Source organism: Capricornis sumatraensis, chromosome 13 (genome assembly GCF_032405125.1).
Source record: "Capricornis sumatraensis isolate serow.1 chromosome 13, serow.2, whole genome shotgun sequence".
NCBI lineage: Eukaryota > Metazoa > Chordata > Mammalia > Artiodactyla > Bovidae > Capricornis > Capricornis sumatraensis.
Genome location: NC_091081.1, coordinates 31,474,690 through 31,494,231, shown reverse-complemented (window position 1 = coordinate 31,494,231; position 19,542 = coordinate 31,474,690). Strand labels below are relative to the sequence as shown.

The window sequence follows — 19,542 nt, the reverse complement described above, 5'->3', positions numbered from 1 at the left end:
ATTTTTTTATGAAGAAAAATTTAAATTGTGGGAAAATGATGGAAAAGTCATACCCAACTATGAAACTATTAAGAATAGGGCAGACTATATGTATTAATATGAAATAGTCTCCAAAACACACAAAGTAAAGCCTCTCTCTGAAACAGACATAAGACCTCAGTTAACAGAGGGGAGTTCTGGGAAGACAGCACGGGAGGGATGAGAGAGACTTTCACTGAGGGTATACTCTTGGAACATTCTGAATTTTGCAAATGTACACAGTATCGTGAATGAAAAAAACTTTAAAAAGTGATCCCAGAGGAAGAAACTTTTGAATTTTGTCTGCAGGTTATAATAATCTCCTTTTTTAGATTAAAAAAAAAAAAACACCTCCTTTTTTGTTCTATCCTGATTATCTTGGAACCTCTGCTTTCTAGAGGATCTGACCCATGCCAGGCGGTAGTCCTGGCTTCTGACATCATCGCAAATAAGCTTTTACATGAAGTGACAAAGGTACATGAAAGAGGAAGGCACCCATCATTGTTTACACATTCAAAATTAGGAATTAATTTAAAAACTAAGTTCTATAGTTATTTTGTAAACAGCATATTGAAAACTATAAGTAGTCTGGGCTTTTGGCTCTCTGAGCAGCACCATGGTGATCAGCAAAAACGAGCAACTTACAAAAATGGCCGAAAGGGAGCCAAGAAGAAAGTGTTTGACTCACTTTCTAAGAAAGACTTGTATGCTGTGAAAGCACTGGCTATACGTCAATGTAAGAAATACTGGGAAAACACTAGTCACAAGAACTCAAGGAACCAAAATCACATCTGATGACTCTACAGATTATGTTTTTGAAGTGAGCCTTGCTGATCTGCAGAGTGATGAAACTGAATTTAGAAAATTCAAGCTGATTACTGAAGATGTTGAGGGCAAAAACTGCCTGACTAATTTCCGTGGCATGGGTCTCACCCATGACCAGACATACATCATTGTAAAAAAAAAAAGCGGATCATGGTTGATGGTCATGTGGGCGTCAAGACTACCAATGGTTATTTCCTTCATCTATTCTGCATGGGTTTTCCTACAAAATGTAACAGTCAGATTCAGAAGACCTCTATGAACGGCATCAACAGGTCTGCCAAATCTGGAAGAAGACAATGGAAACCATGACCCACGAGGTGAAGACAAATGACTTGAAAGAAGTTGTCAATAAATTGATTCCAGAAAGTATTGGAAAAGACATATAAAAGGCTCTCTAATCTACTTATCTGCTCTATGATGACTTTGTTAGAAAAGTAAATATACTGAAGAAGCCCAAGTTTGAACTGAGAAACCTCATGGAGCATCGCGGTGAAGGTAGTAGTTTCGGAACCTGCTGGGGATGAGACAAGTTGTAAAGCTGAATGAGCGATGGGTAAGAGCCAGCAGTCCAAGAACCTATTTACAATTCAGACTTTGAATGAAGACAAATAACAGATCTTATTTGTGGGGGAAAAAAAGCACATTACTTTGTTAAATGTTAACATTTAAAAAGAAACTCTACACCATTAATAATGAATCACGCTAATACCCTAAAAACATTTGAAGAAAAGACTTGAGAAGTCCCTTTGAATCAATAAACAATAGATCCCTCAAAAATAACTGATCAATAATTCACCTCAGATAAGTATTTCATCAAGATCACATTCTGCTTTTAAGCAATTTTGTTTTCTCACATTCCAAAACAATACAGTTTCAAATTCTGAAGTCAACTCGTTTCTGAGTACTGAGGACGCTGATGTTTGAGATACACACGAGCATTCAGAGTTCTTCAGAACACATTTGTGAGAAGATGTATTTCCATCTTATTTCAGCTAATTTCAGAAGAGAGTTCAGTATTTCTCAAACATAAATCTCACTACCAAGGTTAAGTCAATGTAAACTATTTACATTCAGCTGCCATTACAAGAAGGGCTTCCCTGGTGGCTCAGATGGTAAAGAATCCACCCGCAATGTGGGAGACCTGGGTTCAATTCCTGGGTTGGGAAGATCCCCTGGAGGAGGGCATGGCAACCCACCCCAGTACTCTTGCCTGGAGGATTCTATGGACAGAGAAGCCTGGCAGGCTACAGTCCTTGGGGTCACAAAGAGTAGGACACCACTGAGTGACTAAGCACAGCACACAGTACAGCCATTACATTAAAAAAAAAAAGCCTCCTGGAAGCAAGGATGGAAGGTCTCAATTCAGTGCAGTTCAGTCGCTCAGTCGTGTCTGACTCTTTGCGACCCCATGAATCGCAGCACGCCGGGCCTCCCTGTCCATTACCAACTCCCGGAGTCCACTCACACTCACGTCCATGGAAAGTCTAAGACAGCAACAAGCACATCTCCAGTGTGTTTGTTGGAAATGCCTACTCTCAGGCTCTGTCCCATCTCCTCTTCACAAGACACATTTAAATAGGCAGTGATTCCCATACTTCTTACACTTTGACAAGCTGCCAGGCTAAGAAACCTTAATTATGTTCAATTCAGGTTACACTCTTTAATGAATACTAGATATAATCCTTAGTAATAAGGACAATGTGACTATTTTTTTGAGACCAGAGAGTAACACTTATCAGAAATGACTGTAATTAATAATCACTATTCCTACCCTCCTCCTTCTACCTGTGAAACATTCTTTCTCTTTTCTGAGTCCATCCCCTCCACTTGCTCCAAGACCATCTACCACTCCTTCCCCAAGATGACCACACTTTCTCTGCTGATTTCTCCCCTTTTACCAATGAACACACTGAAGTCTCCCTTAGACATAACACACACACACATTTTCTTTCCACCATGCTAACAGCTCAGCTACAATCTACTTTTTTCTTCCCATCACTGAAGTTCTCAAGAGTAGTCAGCAAGCAACCTAACAGCGATCAGACCCAAATTAAGTCTCTTGGAGGTGTCAAGTATTTAACTGCCAAATCGGAAGGCCTGGTCCCTGTCACTCCTCTAGATCTCTCTGCAATTTATGAGTTCTTTCTCCAGCACTACCACCTCTGGCACCTGCCCTTCTTCCTCTTTTTGTCGCCCATGCCCCTGAGGCATTCCCCTCAGCTCAGCCCAGGGGCTTCTCTCTCCTTCCACGCTATATGCCTTTGTTGTGTTCTTCCTTCCCTCTACCCGCTCCTGCTTCAGAGGTCACCTCCATGCAGAAAACTTCCCAGACACTATCCTCAGCTCTGGTCTCTCCTCAGAACTCCAACAGCCTCGTATGGTTTTCATTTAACATTTATGTATTTGTACATAGCCTCTGATATGCTGCACTCTGCTAGGCATCAGTGAACCAAGACCCATCCCTACCCTCATGGCGCTTATGGCCTGTCAGGTAACACAGATGTGGAGCCATGAATGCAAGCGCAATAAACACTGAGGAAATGTGAAGAGTGATTATTCAGGGGCAGGAATAACGAGATCTAGCTGGGAAGTAGAATTTCCATTTAAAATGTAAGATGTCCAGTTAGAGTTGAATTTCAGTGAAACAAATAAAACTTTTTAGTACAAGTATGCCCCATAAATAACATGGGATATACTTATACTAAATACTAATATTTATATGGGATTTACCTGATATTCAGCTCTAACTGGACATCTTATATTTATCTACTACATCTAGCAACCCTACCAGGAAGGGATTGGACAGTTGGGAGAGGAAAGTCCTGAGGAACTGAGAGAAAGGATGAGTCGGAATTAGCAAAGAGGGGGGTGGGAGAGGACGTCCCAGGGAGAAGGGATAGTTGCAGTAAGTGTTTATGGTGACAGAGAGCTTCATGCTTTTGAGAACCTGGAAGAGGTGCAGCACAGTTGGATCATGAAGAAAAGGAAGAGCATCAGGAAAAAAATCTTGAAAAGCCTGTATATGGTTAGGATTTTGAAGTCCCCTAAAGATAACAGGAAGTCATTTCAAGATCTCAAGCAGAGGAGAAAATGGACCTAAAATGCTTCTGTACCAATGTCAATGTCAGGGGAAGGGGGTGTCCCCGCAACACCAATAAGCACTTTTCTGGATACCAGCAGAGTGTCCTACAATTCAACTCAATTCTGACAGCATCTGCCCAGAGGCGGCATCATCTTCCACAGCTTCAGGGGTTAGTTCCACAAGACTGCTTCCCTCCCCGCTGCCACACTTCAGACACCAACTCCAAGCCCAGGTTGCTGCCTGGTTTCTGGCCAACCAGCAGTACATCAGGGGGTCTCATGACTCCCTCTTCTTTTAATTCACTGCAACAGCGCACAAAATTCAAAAGAGTAATATTTTGTTTTCTACATTACCAGTTTATTATAAAATGATATAACTAAGGAACAGTCGAATAAAAATACATGGGGCAAGGTATGTGGGAAGGGGTGCCATTCTCCCCAAATGTCCATGAATTCACCCACCAGGAAGCTCTCAGAAGCTTTTGGTTTTTTACGAAGCCTTCATTAACTAAACATAATTGATTAAGGCACTGACCAGTGGTGACTGATTCAATCTCCAGCTTCTCTTCCCCTCCCTGGAGGTCAAGGCCAGGTAACATTGAGAGTTTCAAACCTCTAATCACATGACTGGTTCTCCCGGCAACCAACCCCCATCCTTGGATGTGGTTCAAATGTCAACTGTAACGTGAGGAAACACATCTTGATTGGGCTCATCACTAGGAAATTCTCTGTTTTAGGAGCTCTGGGCTGGAAAGGGGACAAAGACCAAGTATACAGTTCTTATTATAAACCACAGTATCACAGGACCTGAGCTGAAGCTTTAAGTGATCTTTCTGGCTGCAAGATGGAGAAAGGAATCGCAGAGGCTGCAGTGGATGTGGGAACTTTATTTCTGAGGTTACTGTGATAGTCAAAGAGCTGTTAGTAACTCAGTCATTGCAGTCTTTCTCTCACTGGTCTCCTAGACTAAGACTGTACTAAACGTCTACAAGATGGTTGACCTGAGTCATCACCTCACAAGGTTGCTTTACACATATGATCTAACTGCTAAGGATATTTAGTGGTTCTTAGTGCACACCAAACAAAATCTCATCTCCTCAGCCAGGTGCTCGGGGCTCTCTATCATCTTGCCAGAATAGATCTTTTCTGTTTTATCTTTCCTTCTCCCCTGCAAGTGATTAAGCCCTGGGCTTTTATCCATATGGCTCTATCTGGCTGTAACTCACTTTCTTCCCTTCCTTCATTCCCCAATTGCTTGAAGACAGAATTTCCCTTTCTTCAAGCTCCAGCTCAAAAGCCTTCTTCAGTGAGGCTTTTCCTAACTTACTCAGAAGCTGTAGAAATTTATACATTCAATAAATACTTAGTAAGGCCCTGCCATGTGTCAAAGGTATGACTCTGACATAAAGCTGGTTCCAGTTGATGCTTTCACATGTTATCAGTATCACTGGTAACTTTCTCTGTTACACTCAAATGTCAGTATCACTATGGTACATCAGAGACACCAGGATAAGCTAACATTTCGTATTACATGATACTTAATTTTAAAACCATGACCAAAGGAGCTATAGAAATATGAGCACTAAGATGACCAAACTCTTAAGGGAGGCCTGGTTGAGACAGCCTAGCCAGAGAAAGGCCGTAGTCAGGGCATGGAATTTTTCCCTAGGCCTGCATGCAACAGATCAAATACAGGTTATAGAGGTATGACCTGTTAGAGGAATGAGGATGAACAGAAGAATGTCCCTGCCCTCATGGAACTTACATTCTGCTCTGCAACCAAAAGTAAGCCAAGGCACCTGCAGTAAGTGGGTGAGAGTGTGGACTAGGCCCATTCTGCCTGGGTTTAAATCCTGGCTCGACCACCCACCTCACAATGCTAGTAGAGAAACTTAATTGTCCTGTGCCTCAGTTTCCCTATGGGGATAGTATCTGTAACTATCTCATATAGCTCTAAAATGAAATGAGTTAACGCTTGAAAAGCACTTAGAATAGGGCCTGGGACACTGTAATAAATACTCAAAAACTGTTAGCTACATAGCCATGTACAACAGGGAGTCCCCAGAGGGAGAATGATCTTGGTGTATTTAAAGGAAATGGTGGGGAAGAAGGTCAGTGCAGAAATAGTAAAGTAGTGGGGGCAGAGAGTGATGAGGCCAGAAGCAGGGACCAGATTAAGCAGAACCTCGTAAATTCAGACCTATTTTGATGGGCTAGAAAGACAGTGGAATGTTTTGATCAAAGGACTGCCACGATGTCACATGCTTTAAGGAGAGACCAGAGGAGAGGCTACAGTTAAGTAGTCCAGTGAGACAATGGTTGCTTAGACCTAGGTAGAAACAGTGGAAGTGGTAAAATATACATATATATATTCTGGGCATATTTTAAGGTAGAATCATTATGACTTGTTGATAGACTTAGGGATGTGAAGAAAGGAATTAAAGATTACTAGGTTAGGAGTAAAAGATACTAGGCTTTGGGGCTGAGTAGCATTTACTAAGATGGGAAAGAGTGAGAGAGGTACTGGTATGAACAGAAAATCAAGAGTTCTACTTTGAATAAGCTTTGAACTATTAGACATCGAAGAAAGATGACAAGTAGGTGGCTGGGTGTAAGTCTGGTACTCAGGAAAAGTTAAGACTGGAGAAAAACACACAATGTTAAAACCCATAAGATGAGTTCACACACTGAGTGTAGCTAGAGGAGGGGACATCAAAGCCTGAGCCCCGGAGCAATTGCAACATTTCGGAGGGAAGAAAAGAATCAAGAGAGAAAACCAAGAAAGGGGCTGAGGGAGAAGGGAAACCAGGAGGGTGTGGTGTCCAGTGAAGAAAGTGTTTCAAGAATGAAGGTGTGATCAACTGTCAAATGCTTCTGAGAGGTCAAGCAAGATACCATCTAGTTCACTCAAAGTAAATCATTTTCTCAGCTCCATTTCCCCATAGTGGTTTGTTTGTACTTTTCTCACTGCAATACCCAGCTGTCATGTTACAGTTACTCTTGTCTTCTCTCCTCTTACAGAGCTTCCTTAAGGTCAGAGACCACGCCTTCTTCCCCTCAAAACACCCACCATCCTACTCAACAAATTTTTGAATAAATGAATCATGTAGGATTCTATATAATCTGGGAGAACATGCCTAGCACACAGTTAGCAATCAGAGTTGGCTTTACTAAGATATCCTAAGTGCTCTAAGACTAACGTATGGGCTTTGTTCTGCCTAGAAAATGAAGAGGTCTGCAATGCATCTGAGTTGATCTATGGCCAACTATAGAAGGAAAAGAGGGCATCAGAGGATGAGATGGCTGGATGGCATCACCGATGCAATGGACATGAACGTGGGTGAACTTCAGGAAATGGTGAGGGACAGAGAGGCCTGGCATGCTGCAGTCCATGGGGTCACAAAGAGTTGGACATGACTGGGCGACTGAAAACACAAAAGACCACAACCTATCTGGCATTTCTACTTTTTTACTTGAATGTTTAATGCATGGTACTATCCAAAAGGGACATAAGGTTTACCTGATTTGCTTAAATATATTCCTCCCCAACCCCTGCCCCAACCTGGCTAGACCTCATCTAAAGTTGGCTCCAGTTGATACCGTCACAGTATCAGCATCATCAGTAACTTTTTCTGTCACACTTGAATGTCCGCATCACTATGGTACATCAGAATCATCAGGATACGCTGACACTTTGTGTGTGTGCTTAGTTGCTCAGTCATATCCAACTCTTTGCGACCCCATGAACTCTAGCCTGCCAGGCTCCTCTCTCTGTCCATGGGCATTCTCCAGACAAGAACACTAGACAGGGCTGCCATGCCCTCTTCTAGGGGATCTTCCCAACCCAGGATCGAACCCAGGTTTCCTGCACTGCAGGCAGATTCTTTACTATCTGAGCCACCAGGGATTACATGATAATTAACTTCAAAACCATGACAGAAGGAGCTAGGAATGAATGAATTTTTAAGGAAGGCATGGTTGAGATGGTCTACCCAGAAAAAGGCCAGTAGTCAGGGCATGATATTTTTCTTTAGGCCTGCACACAACAGATCAGATACAAGTCACGTCTCTGTAAAAGAAAGCTAAAATCCAACAGTTGTGAGTAACAAGAATATCAATACACAAATTACGGATTTAAGCTTTCAGCAATGTAACTTCCTTGGAAAATGTGCACTAGACAACACACAAAACCACTCACCACATCCCAAACAGAAATGAGAAATGCTTGCCACGGGTGCCAGCGCCACAGAGAACCACCTACCTACAAAGCTGGCCTCTCCACTTCTAGCTCTAGTGATTATCTTCCTAGAATGCCACATTTCAGCTCCGTGGCTCTTCCGGCTACCTTCATGGGGGCTCCCAGAGAGCAATTCTTCACCCCTGACTCCTGCTTACTCTCATATCTAAACATTTACCACTTGCCTAGTTTTTATATTTGGATGGAAATCTTGTAAAGAGAGCTTCTGGTTCCCAGCCCTTTCACTAAATCTTACTCTGAATGTGCTGTCAAATTATGGCACTGCTGAGCACCCAGACTGTCCGCCCGGTATTACCATGACAAATTCTAACCTACTGCATTTCTTGCACATAGCTTGGCATGTATTACTCATTACACACTCGGTGAATAAATTTCAAGAAGGAACACAGCTAGAGGATGGAATGAACAGGCTCAAGATATTTTGTTTGGAGTCAGAAACTAAGAGCTACTTTCAAACAGAGTGTCAGAAGAGCAGGGATAAGCCTTATGCTCTAAACTCCAGGTTATTAGTATCTAACAATTTAATGTAGCATTTCCCAAACTAGAGTTCAATGTAATGTGGTACTAGCGGGTAGGGCTTCCCTGGTGGCTCAGCAGCAAAGAATCTACTTGCTAATGCAGGAGATGTGGGTTCAATCCCTGGATTGGGAGCATTCCCTGGAGTAGGAAATGACAACCCACTCCACTCTTCTGGCCTGGGAAATCCCAAGGACAGAGAAGCCTGGCGTCCATGGGGTTGCAAAGAGTCAAACATGACTTAGCTACTAAGCAACAACAAAACTAGGGGAAAAATCCCTATAATTAAGAAAATTTCAGAAATGTGCAATCAAATAGGTCTCTTAACTTTAGAACTTCTTAAAGCTTAATGTATCAATATGCTTTGGGATCTAAAGGGCAGGTATACTGCACAGCCTTTTCCAAACTTTTATTCAACAGGTATGTAGTACAGTCCAAGCTTCAGGCACAGTAGTAGGTCCTAGAATACAATCCTGAGCCAAACAGATCCACTCTCTGCTCTTACGGAGTCTGCTCAGTGTGAGAAACAAACACTACGCAAATATTGACTGTAAACCACAGTAAACGTTATGAAGTATTCATCAGTATTTTCTAATACATGAAGAAGACACCTCTTCTACTTGAACACCAAATATTTCTCTTAAAGCTTTTCCATGAACACGGTTCCAAGAGTCTAGCTCAGTGTGAAGAACCCTGCTCACAGATCTAACACATTTCCCTTGCTAAAAATGTATGACATTTTCAGAAGTAAGGTCTACAGGCAAAAGCAAGACACAAACCACTCATTTATGAAAAGGCCAGAATTAATAAATACCTCCAGATGCTGGATGAGAATAGCTCCAACTTTAGGGGCTGCTTAAATTAGAGTGATGTTGAAACAGAAGATCTGTGCTGTGGTCTACACTACGACTAGAATGAATGTGGACTGACGCAAGGATCCGATCCACAGCGGTTCCTACTGAAAGTGGCCAATTTGAGTAAGCAAGTCTTCACCAGTGCTGCAAACCTGCACCCACTGCACTCTGTATACTGATTTCTGAACAACAAGGTCCTTTCTATTTTTACAGCCGGTATTTTTAACAGGAAAATATAACACCAATTTTAAAGTATCATTAAATAATCCTGTTAATTTTTTTTCTTCTTTATACATAGCTGCAAAGCACTAAGTATGTGCAAGACACTCCACTAACAATCATGGAAGACAAAGAGGAAAAAGCCTGGTTGTGCTTTATTCACTCTCCTGATGTGGGGGTCGAGAAGCTATAGAGGGAAAGCCAAATTCATCACTTTTAGAACAATCAACTGGTATGTCAAAATCATCCTGACATTTTAAAATCTTCAAATTTATCTCATTGGTGATCATTCCAACATACTGTCAGTAAACAAGAATAGTTAAGTATTTAAAATGTTTAATACTTAATGAAACACCTCAAGGATCTAAAAACAGAGTCCTTTTTCACTCTATGCTTCCTATGTTGTGACTACCAGATTCCATAGTAGCATTACATTTGCCACAATGAGTGTGGAGAATTAAATCTGTAATTCACACAAGAGAATGTAAAGGATTCTTTCATCAAAGAAATCTATCTGGTAAATGAATTTTTATTACAAAAGTATCATTTCATCCCAAATTACATGAAAAGAAGCATAACCCCCTTCTCTCCAACAGCCATGCAGGTAATTTTTAATACTTCCAGACCAAGAGACAATTATATTTAAAAAAATACTTAAGTGGATGACAGAACTCAAGAGATAGGTAAGTATTTTGACTGATTCCACTCCAGTGACTGACCATGCATTGAATGGACTATAAATGTTGTCATACTTGATTTTTTTCCTAACAAACCCCAAGGTGCTATACTTCTATTTCAACTGTGTTGGCACATCTAAAAGGAAAGTCAACTTACCTCAGACCTAAATATCAACAGTACGATAAGTAAAACATGAGAACATCACTCTTTGGCATGACCCATGTAAACCACATTTCTGAAAATTGAAAGAAAATAAAATGTTATACCTTATATAGCCTACAATATATAAAGATATCCTAGAAAGGTAATCATTAAAAGTTAATGTCACTCAGTATCAATTCTTGTATACTGTTTTCTTAGGAAACCATCAATTTCCACCTAGTTTCCAGTGAATGGGGAGATAAACGTAACAGGAATAGTTCACTCCTGGGTTCACATCAGACTGACTGGAAAATTATGTTCTAAACATCACCATTCTATAAAGACTGGTAGGTCAGTTTTGACCATAAGCAGGCTATTTTGGGTCTCCAGATACATAAAAGTCCTTATCAATCTACTCTATCCATGAACTTGGGTCATCCAAGTGAAAAGCAACATAATGAAGGATGAAATCATTTTTTTAGGCTGAATTTAGTCCTTCCTAGTTACACAATGACAGTCACTTAAGAACATATTTTCCTTTTCTTAGGATGCTCGCTACCAAGGATGAGTTAAACAAGTATATTGAGATTTGTGCCCCTCTCCAGTTTTCGATCATATGTTCTCCTTTATCCCTCCTATCTTTTCTTTAAGAAACTTTTACAATAGGAACAAGGAAAAAGAAACTAATGATTTCCTCAACAGGTAATTTGATTTATATAAATTCTATTTCCAACTTCCAGAAATAAAGACAGACACAAAATTAATTTGATTTTTTAATAAACCATAAAATTTAAATATTCAAATAAAAAGAAACAAAAATAGATATTTAAGCCCAGCACTAATTTCTGTTTTTATTCTTTCTCTGGGTATCATGGAGGCTTGACTTACCTGGGACTAGAGTAGAGTAATACAGTTATGATGCTGGTGTAGTATGAACAAGTAAGTAAGAAATGAGAAAAGCCTTGGTAAAATTTACTTTCAGATCTGGAAGTAAAGGTTAGTAGCTCACTTGAATCCCCTGCAGAGACCTTCCATGGGTCTTGTCTGGAAAACGACTATGCTTACTGCTTGCTCTTGCCACACTTATCTTCGTCACAGCTTAGCACTCCTGGCATTTTGATCCTTTTGCTCACTGAAGCCCACATCAGTCTGTCAAAACATCAAGGGGGAAAATCCCCAAACTGAATAGATGAATAAACACTTTTAATGTGAACAATCATATTCAGACCAACTTCTTTTGAAAAAAAATACAAGTCAGTGGGTTTTCTTTTTAATCCTTAAGTAACTCAAATATTACTATTTTTTCTGCCTTACTAAAACGGCACTTTTCATTTTATTGACATTAGGCAATTATTTGCTACTCGCTTCTGTTTTTCTCTGATCACAATGCTACCCTATGTTTCTCTTTTTGATTGAGACCTATACTTTCCATTCCAGAATATTTGATCTTTGACTAACTTTGTCTCATTCTGTGAATGTCTGCTACTGATTAGTGAAAAAATATCACAAAAGGAAAAAGGAAGCAGTGAACACTAGTAGGATCTCACTTCAACATTTGTATAATTTTTTTTAATGAGAAAAATATTTATTTTTATTTTGGAATCTAAAATCATTATTGTATGATACTGTCTTTTAGAATACTTAGGTTGACATTCAATATGAACGGCAAGTTAGCTCACAAGAAACAAAGTGTAATGCACAAATTATGTTCAGCTGGTAGAAACCCAGCAGCATGGTAATAAAGTGCAGCAAAAATTTCCTTATTTGAATAACAACTCCAGCAACCTCTGAATATTTTTGGTAACATTAAGGAAAAGCTACTGCAGTCTGGAGATTGGTAATCTTCATACTTCAAAGACAGGCTACCAGGGACCACAGTGAAATATTAGACCTGAGGTCAATGAAAAACACTAATTTGAAAAGGAATAGGTTTTCCCCCCAAAATGCAAAAGTATACAGATGCTTAAGATACTATGATTTGACAGATTTACAATGATAAAACAGCAATGATAAATGGTAACATTACTTCAGTACTTTTAGTGTAAAGAACACAGATTTTAAAAATCGGCAGCAAGAAATTCTGACAGCTCCTTAGACAAGTTATCCTATGCCCGACACCCATCTCATGCCAATGATGACCAGTCTGAAGGGTAACACACAGAATAAAAACAGGGATCTACTGTAGGTGAGTGAGAAAGTACTGGAAAAGTGACAAAATTGTATGTTATTAAATGACAAAACATATTTTGAGGCTTTATTTAAAAATCTCTCACTGTTCATTATCAAAGTTACAAGATTGCATACCAGAGGACAGACTGTAAACATAGGAAATTTTCATTAAGGAAAGATGGGTTTACTGTAATTTGATCTTTTACAAAAAATTACTGAAAGTTATTGATAACAGAATTTCTCTTTTACTTTCTTAAGTCTAATTCTCTTGAAAATTAAACCAATGTTTCCACTCCCTCGAGCTAAAGTTCAACCATGGTCACCTTAGGAAATACCCTTGTTTATTTGTTAATCAGAAATACAAATTGAGTGGCACATATTTCCATTTTCTTCTTAGGCCGAAGGTTTCGGCTTCATTATATTTTACAAGAAAACAGAAGACTTGCAGGGGTCCTGTAAAGTCTTTCATGTCGCAGCTGAGGTTTAATGACGGCAGTGGAGTAAAGCAGTGGTGATGCAAAGTAAGACCAGCTCTAGTGCCCTTATCTGACATGGAATCTTTTTCCTGTTTGGCTTGCAGCAGTGTTTCTGGTCAGGGTGCCTCCACCAAACCTGATTGAAGCAGAAGGGTGACATGCTCTGGTAAATCCTATTTCAGTGTGATTCCACTCAGGAAAATGGTTGATCCTTCAATCTGTTGGTTGCGGGATGATGCTAATATGAAGAAAATTATCCGGGTAGCTCAGATGTTCACTCAGCCACTGCAAAGGTGTTTCCAACATTGGTTCAATTCCATGAATCATTACTTGGTTCTTTTTTTCCCCATCTATTCCAAGAAAGAAATCCAACAATAATCGATGAGTCAAAACAGTTGAAGAAAAAATAATCTGCTGCCTTTGAAAATCCTCAGTGAATCAAATGGATTTTACTGCTTTAACAGGTAAAACCTGGTCTGTTTCCTGAGCAGGAAGTGTGGACATGGAGAAAGTTCAAATGTTGCAATATGTATCACCCAAAACAGAAACCTGAGGGTTACAATGAATTCTGATAAAAATTCTGTTGCTATATGTGAAAGTATTCATTCTTTCTTAATTACTGTGCTTACCTAAGATTGACGTTAATGAAACCATAGTGGAGAAAACAGCCCATTGTACCCACTGATCAAAATTTATTTTAGTTATACATAAAAACTGTACGATTAAAAATGACAGGTGTATGAAGTAGGTCAATACATATTTAAAACATACAAAGCAGAAATGTGTCTAGAAGTTATCAAAAATAAGATCAGGTTTTTTTTAAGATCAGTGTTTAAGAAGATGTTTAATGAAACAGTTGGGAGATGTAAGTTAATTTTCAGTAAAGCTGTTCAAATATGCATGAGAAAATTTTAGAGACTATTAGGAGAGTTAAAATTTTAATGAGAAAGAACTAGGAGTCTGACTCAGGGATTTCTGTTTTGGAATCATGAAATCTGATTGATTTTTGTTGATGTCCATTCATTAATTAAAACGTTGCTGCAATTCACACTTTTTTCCTAAGTTCAAATTTTGTTAAAAATTGAAGATTAGCTTTGTGTCTTTTATGATTTTGGTATAAATCATTGACAATCTTTAAAGAAAACGAAGCAGGCTTGGTTGCTACAGAAAAACACAGAAAGTAAAAAAAACAAACAAACTTTTTTTTGGGGAAAAAAACAAAATAAAACAAAACACAGAACCTTCAAGAAACTGTATCACTCTGTTAGCACAATTCTTGGTTTGTCTCTTTAAGTCTCTTCAACCTGCAACATCTAAATCTCTCAGCTTCCTGGACACAGAAGACAACAAGGAAAACAAGGAATTCATGGAACTGTATGAGAGGGAAATACCCCGTTTTCCCCCCTTCTTCTCTGTTCAAAATGACTTTTGCATCCCTAGTGCTCTAACGTCTAGGCAAAATGGGCTGATGATGTATGGTGATAATGGTGTGGCTGGCACCTGAAACAAGAGACCCTTTTAAAGAAATATTTCAACTTCCTGCTAGAGGCAGCACAGTCCTGGGAGGTGACAGTCAACAGACTGACAACGAGAAGACAAAAAACCACCAGAGAACTGCTAGAAGAATGCCAAAAATAAAGTCCCAACAAACATGCCATCAGCCCCAAAGATGACCGAATGAATGTCTCCGGAAAATGTCGTAGCTTAAAACAATTCTGGAAAAGGCTTATAATACTACTAACCTAAAAAAAATGCTTTCATTGTTTTGATTTGTCCAGCGATCTCTGCTGCACCTATACATACTTACACAGTTGTGATCACAGTATTAATACAATGATTGGTTTTCATAATGATGTGAATCATTTATAACCAAACGATTAAGCTATATACAGAATACTAAAGAAAGCACGGTATTAGTACTTTGAGAAGATTTTAAAATGTTGATACTCAAATCGGATAAACCCTCAACTATCTGGAATGATTCATTCTTTGTAAGTTCTAGATTGCCAAGGTTTTACTGTATTAAATCTTTCTTAGAATATTTAAAAACATTTCCGGTGCAGTTCTCTTTATAGTCTGATTATATATTTCTTTGAAATATCTTAATATTCTCAGAATCTTCTTCCTACTTAGCACTGAGTCAAAAAAATGAAAGAGCAGTGGTGTAAAAGTTCTATATCTATAAAGTTCTTCCTTAAGCAGTGTCACCTTTGGATAGTATGGAATAGAGCTGAATATCCAGAATACTGTGCCTATACCAGTACGTAAACGTGTGAGCAAATACAATATGACGCACAGCATGTCTGAAAGGGAAAAGACTCACACACGGAGTCACAGAAAAGGACACACGGAGTCTAAGAACGGTACAGCAGAAGCTGGAGAACATAAGCACAATTCACTCTGTAAAACAAACCCAACAAATCACATTGTCAGAAACCTGAATAGGCAGCACTGATTCTCTGGTTTAAACTGAGACCACTTTTAATCTGGAACATAAAAGTATCACTGAACATGGACAACTAAGGAAGTGGTCCAGGACTGTCATATCCTTCAACACAACAGCTTAAGATTTTACAGATGTAATTTGGACATTGCCGACATTTGTCCAACAATTTCACCTGTGTATATTTATCTTTCTGGTTTTCTGACTTCCCCTGATAACATAACTGTCACCAGAAACACTGGAATGGGACAGTAGTGCGCTTGGAACTATGAAGTAAAGTTTCTCTCTTATGTATCACTGCAGGCTCGTGCCCAGCATGGTGCCTGACAATAAATGTCTTCAGGGCTTAGATCATTTTGCTGCTGGTTAAATTTGAAAATAGTGTCTAGTGGCTACCACTGCTATGGAGAATAAGAGCTTGACTGAAAAAAACTGCTTTGGTTATTAAAACAACAAAAAGTCAGAATGCTTCTGAATGAGCCAAGATGTATATATGCCATCACCAAAATTCATGTTACCATAAATAACAACAAGCACAACTGCATATTTTGGCAATATCAGAACTAGCAAAACGAAGCAGTGAAAAATTAGCAGATTCTTTTTCCCCTAACAGAAAGGAAACGCTTGATGATACTGCTACTAAAGTAAATCATGTTTTTGGTAAATATATCTTTGTGTTTCAAAATGGGAATCTAGAATTTAATACTTGGGAATAAAAAATATAGCACTACAAAGTAAATGACTCAGGAGAAAAATGTTACTCCACATCTCACCCACTCAGATTTTTAAAAACGTTAGTCTGATGCTTTAAAGTAGGCAAACGTTTGACACAGTAATCAAGTGAACTCGTTCTATATGAAATTCTCTCATACAGGGCACTTTTGAGGGGTAACTTTTTATTTGGATATAATGTCAAACTTAGAGAAAAGTTGCAAGAACAGCACAAGGACTTTCTCTTCAACCAGAGTCATCAATTGTTTACATTTTGCCCCATTTGCTTTATCATTTTATGCATATATAATTAATTTCTGAATCATTTGAGAATAAATTAGAAACACTGAGTCCTTTACCTTTAATTATTTCAGTGTGTATTTTATAATAAAAATAATCTTTTATATAATCATAGCACAGTTATCAAAATTAAAATATTAACACTGACACTATACTATTATGTAATCACTTCAGAAGTTATTAACTATCCTAATTATTTTTTCTCCAGTCTAGGATCCAGTACAGGAATCATACATTGCATTTAATTTTCAGGTCTCTATACTCTCCTTTAACTTGGACAGCTCTTGGCCTTTCTTTGCACTTCCTAACCTCGACAACTTTGAAGAATACATGTCGTTATTCTATAGAATCTCCAAAGAGCAATTAAAAAAACTTTTAATACATGTTGTAAATATAAGAACAGTCATTCATAAATACTTTGAGTTTGTGAATTAAGGAAAAGGACAAAAAAATGTCAGAGACAAGCATTTTCTTTGGAGAGAATAGTAATTAAATTCACGTTAAGAGTTAGATGTTAAATCTAAAGAGATCATATATCTATAAAGAGACTATCACAATAAAATTTTATTTCTTATGCTCATCTTACTTATAAGCCCAAGTATTATCAGACTCAACTCCATAGGTCAGTCTGTAGACCACTGTTCTAAAACAGAGGACTGGTAACATGTTTTCCAGTTCTAGTACATGAGTCTTTTATGGCTAAAAAGCAAAATATTTCTTTTTGAGTTTAAATCAGCATAATACACTAGGTTTTGAATTCGAAGGCAAATCACTCAACCTTCTGAGTCCCAGTTTCCTCCTCCTACAGTGTAGATAAAGAATTCTCATCTCTGGGGTTGCACAGAGGATCAAAGGGGATATCCAAATAAACCACTCAGCACAGGGCTTGGACACAGTAGGTATTCAATAAAGTGAGTGATATACCAAAAGTTATATGAAAACTGCAGATTCAATTAAGTCACTGGCATGCAAAGGGCTGTGAGAATGTGGCCTCATGTTAATATACACTCTGCATTACTCAGCCTCATTATTATGCAGTGTGGCACAGATTTTATGAATGTGTTAAGGAAAAAAAGAAAGAGATGGCAACAACAAAAACCCAAAGACTCAATCATTATGCAAACAACAAAATGAAATTTTAAAAATTCCTTAAGCACTCTAAGCACTCTGGATTAATCTAGTAGTGCTCTCTACATGTATATTCAGCAAAGCACAGTGTAGCCTGGAAAAATCAAATAAGCCCTACTGTACTATGGTAAAGTTACTTAATAAACTTCAGATATGGTTCTCAGTTTATTTTAAAGATGAAAAATTCAGGGAGGGAAAACAAAAAACCTTCGAAAATCTTTGCTACACAAGCTAAAGTATACCATTATTAGAGAACTTAAGAGTACGTGATGAATCTGCCTTTTAAAGATTTCTGTTAGCAATGGCTTGGGCTTCCCAGGTGGCACAGTGGTAAAGAAACTGCCTGCTAATGCAAGAGATTCAAGAGCCGTGGGTGCAATCCCTGAGTCAGGAAGATCCCCTGGAGAAGGAAATGGCCACCCACTCCACTCCAGTATTCTTGCCTGGAAAATTCCATGGACAAAGAAGCCTGGTGGGCTACAGTCCACAGGGTCACAGTCAGACACAACTGAGCACGCATGCAAAGCAAATTAGCAACGGCTCACAGCCTTCCCCATCCAAATCTGGTTTTTAGCCATTACTTTTAAGCCAATTATCAACAAGGAATATGACCTAAATGTCTTTAAAAACAGGGTATGTGAGATTCTAGAAAGATGCATGAGTTTCACTCTTACTGTTAATATGTGTAACTAAATATGTGAAACTTCTGAATTTAAAGGAAGCTAGAGAAATGGATGATGTATCTTTTAAGGGAAAGTGCTTTTAATCAGAAAACTTCAGATTAGTAACTTGTTTTTTAGCTCACACTTATGAATATAGAATAACAGAAATTTAAGACCAGAGATTGTAACCACTGGGTTTAGATCTGTGGCTTCACATATATATTTTATAGTTCAGCAGAAAATGCCTCAATTTGCTATCTTGGAATGTGTGTGATGCTGAAAGGTAAAACTTCTGAAAAATACTTGATCATTCTGAAAAACAAAGAGACGAGCTTTTTAACTGCCACTATTCTGAACAATTTTGTTCTGTCTGACAAATTCTTTAACCTCTGATACGTTCATTAGTAAAACACCAACTAATTGAATCCATCGACATGAAAAACCACAGGCTGAAATCTGAAATGCATACATCATGCTGAAGGATTCTGACTCAGCCTCAGCGGTAATAGTCAGTGAGGTCAGGTCAAAGAGGGTTAAACCAAGCCAGGATATAGCCAAAGGAATACATCAAACGCTGATTTTAAAAGGGCAATTAATCTTAGACAGAAATGCTTCCTGGGGAATGAGATCTCAATCTTAAGAGCACACTACATGACGTAGCAGTAAAAATGAACATATACAAGCTTATAGAGCTTTTATCCTATGATCACAAACAGAAGGAAAGTGCTGTTTATCAGAGAAATACAAACCCATTTAAAAATACTTACATTAACTTCTTCCGGATCTATACTCACTTAGTAGTATAGGTTTTAATGAACATATCACAGTTAATATAGATCACATATCTTTTTCCATGCATAAATTTATATATATGTTAATTATGTCTGTCCAAAATATTGCCAGAGCTTTGATTCTTAACATATTGTATAAGATTTTCAAAACATGTCTATGTTAATTCTTTCATTGACCTGCTTATAACCTGTGTATTTCTGAGGAAGTAATAAACCAAAATTTAAATGTGAACCCCCCAAATCAGCTATTATTATAAAAAGAACATTTGCAT

General features: G+C 38.5%; 1 protein-coding gene and 1 pseudogene across 2 annotated transcripts in view; one reads left to right on the top strand and one right to left on the bottom strand.

Annotated features, from left to right (window-relative positions):
- The first annotated feature begins 634 nt into the window (after nucleotides 1-634).
- On the top strand, nucleotides 635-1,445 carry LOC138089544 (small ribosomal subunit protein eS1-like; annotated as a pseudogene).
- A 9,991-nt stretch (nucleotides 1,446-11,436) lies between these two features.
- Nucleotides 11,437-19,542, bottom strand: part of ATG5 (autophagy related 5) — a 116,052-nt gene continuing 107,946 nt past the window's right edge. For both annotated transcript variants that reach the window (XM_068985004.1, XM_068985005.1), the window contains one exon: nucleotides 11,437-13,585. In XM_068985004.1, coding sequence (XP_068841105.1) covers nucleotides 13,449-13,585 — 137 coding nt within the window. In that variant the 3' untranslated portion in view covers nucleotides 11,437-13,448. The remainder of the gene's footprint in view (nucleotides 13,586-19,542) is intronic.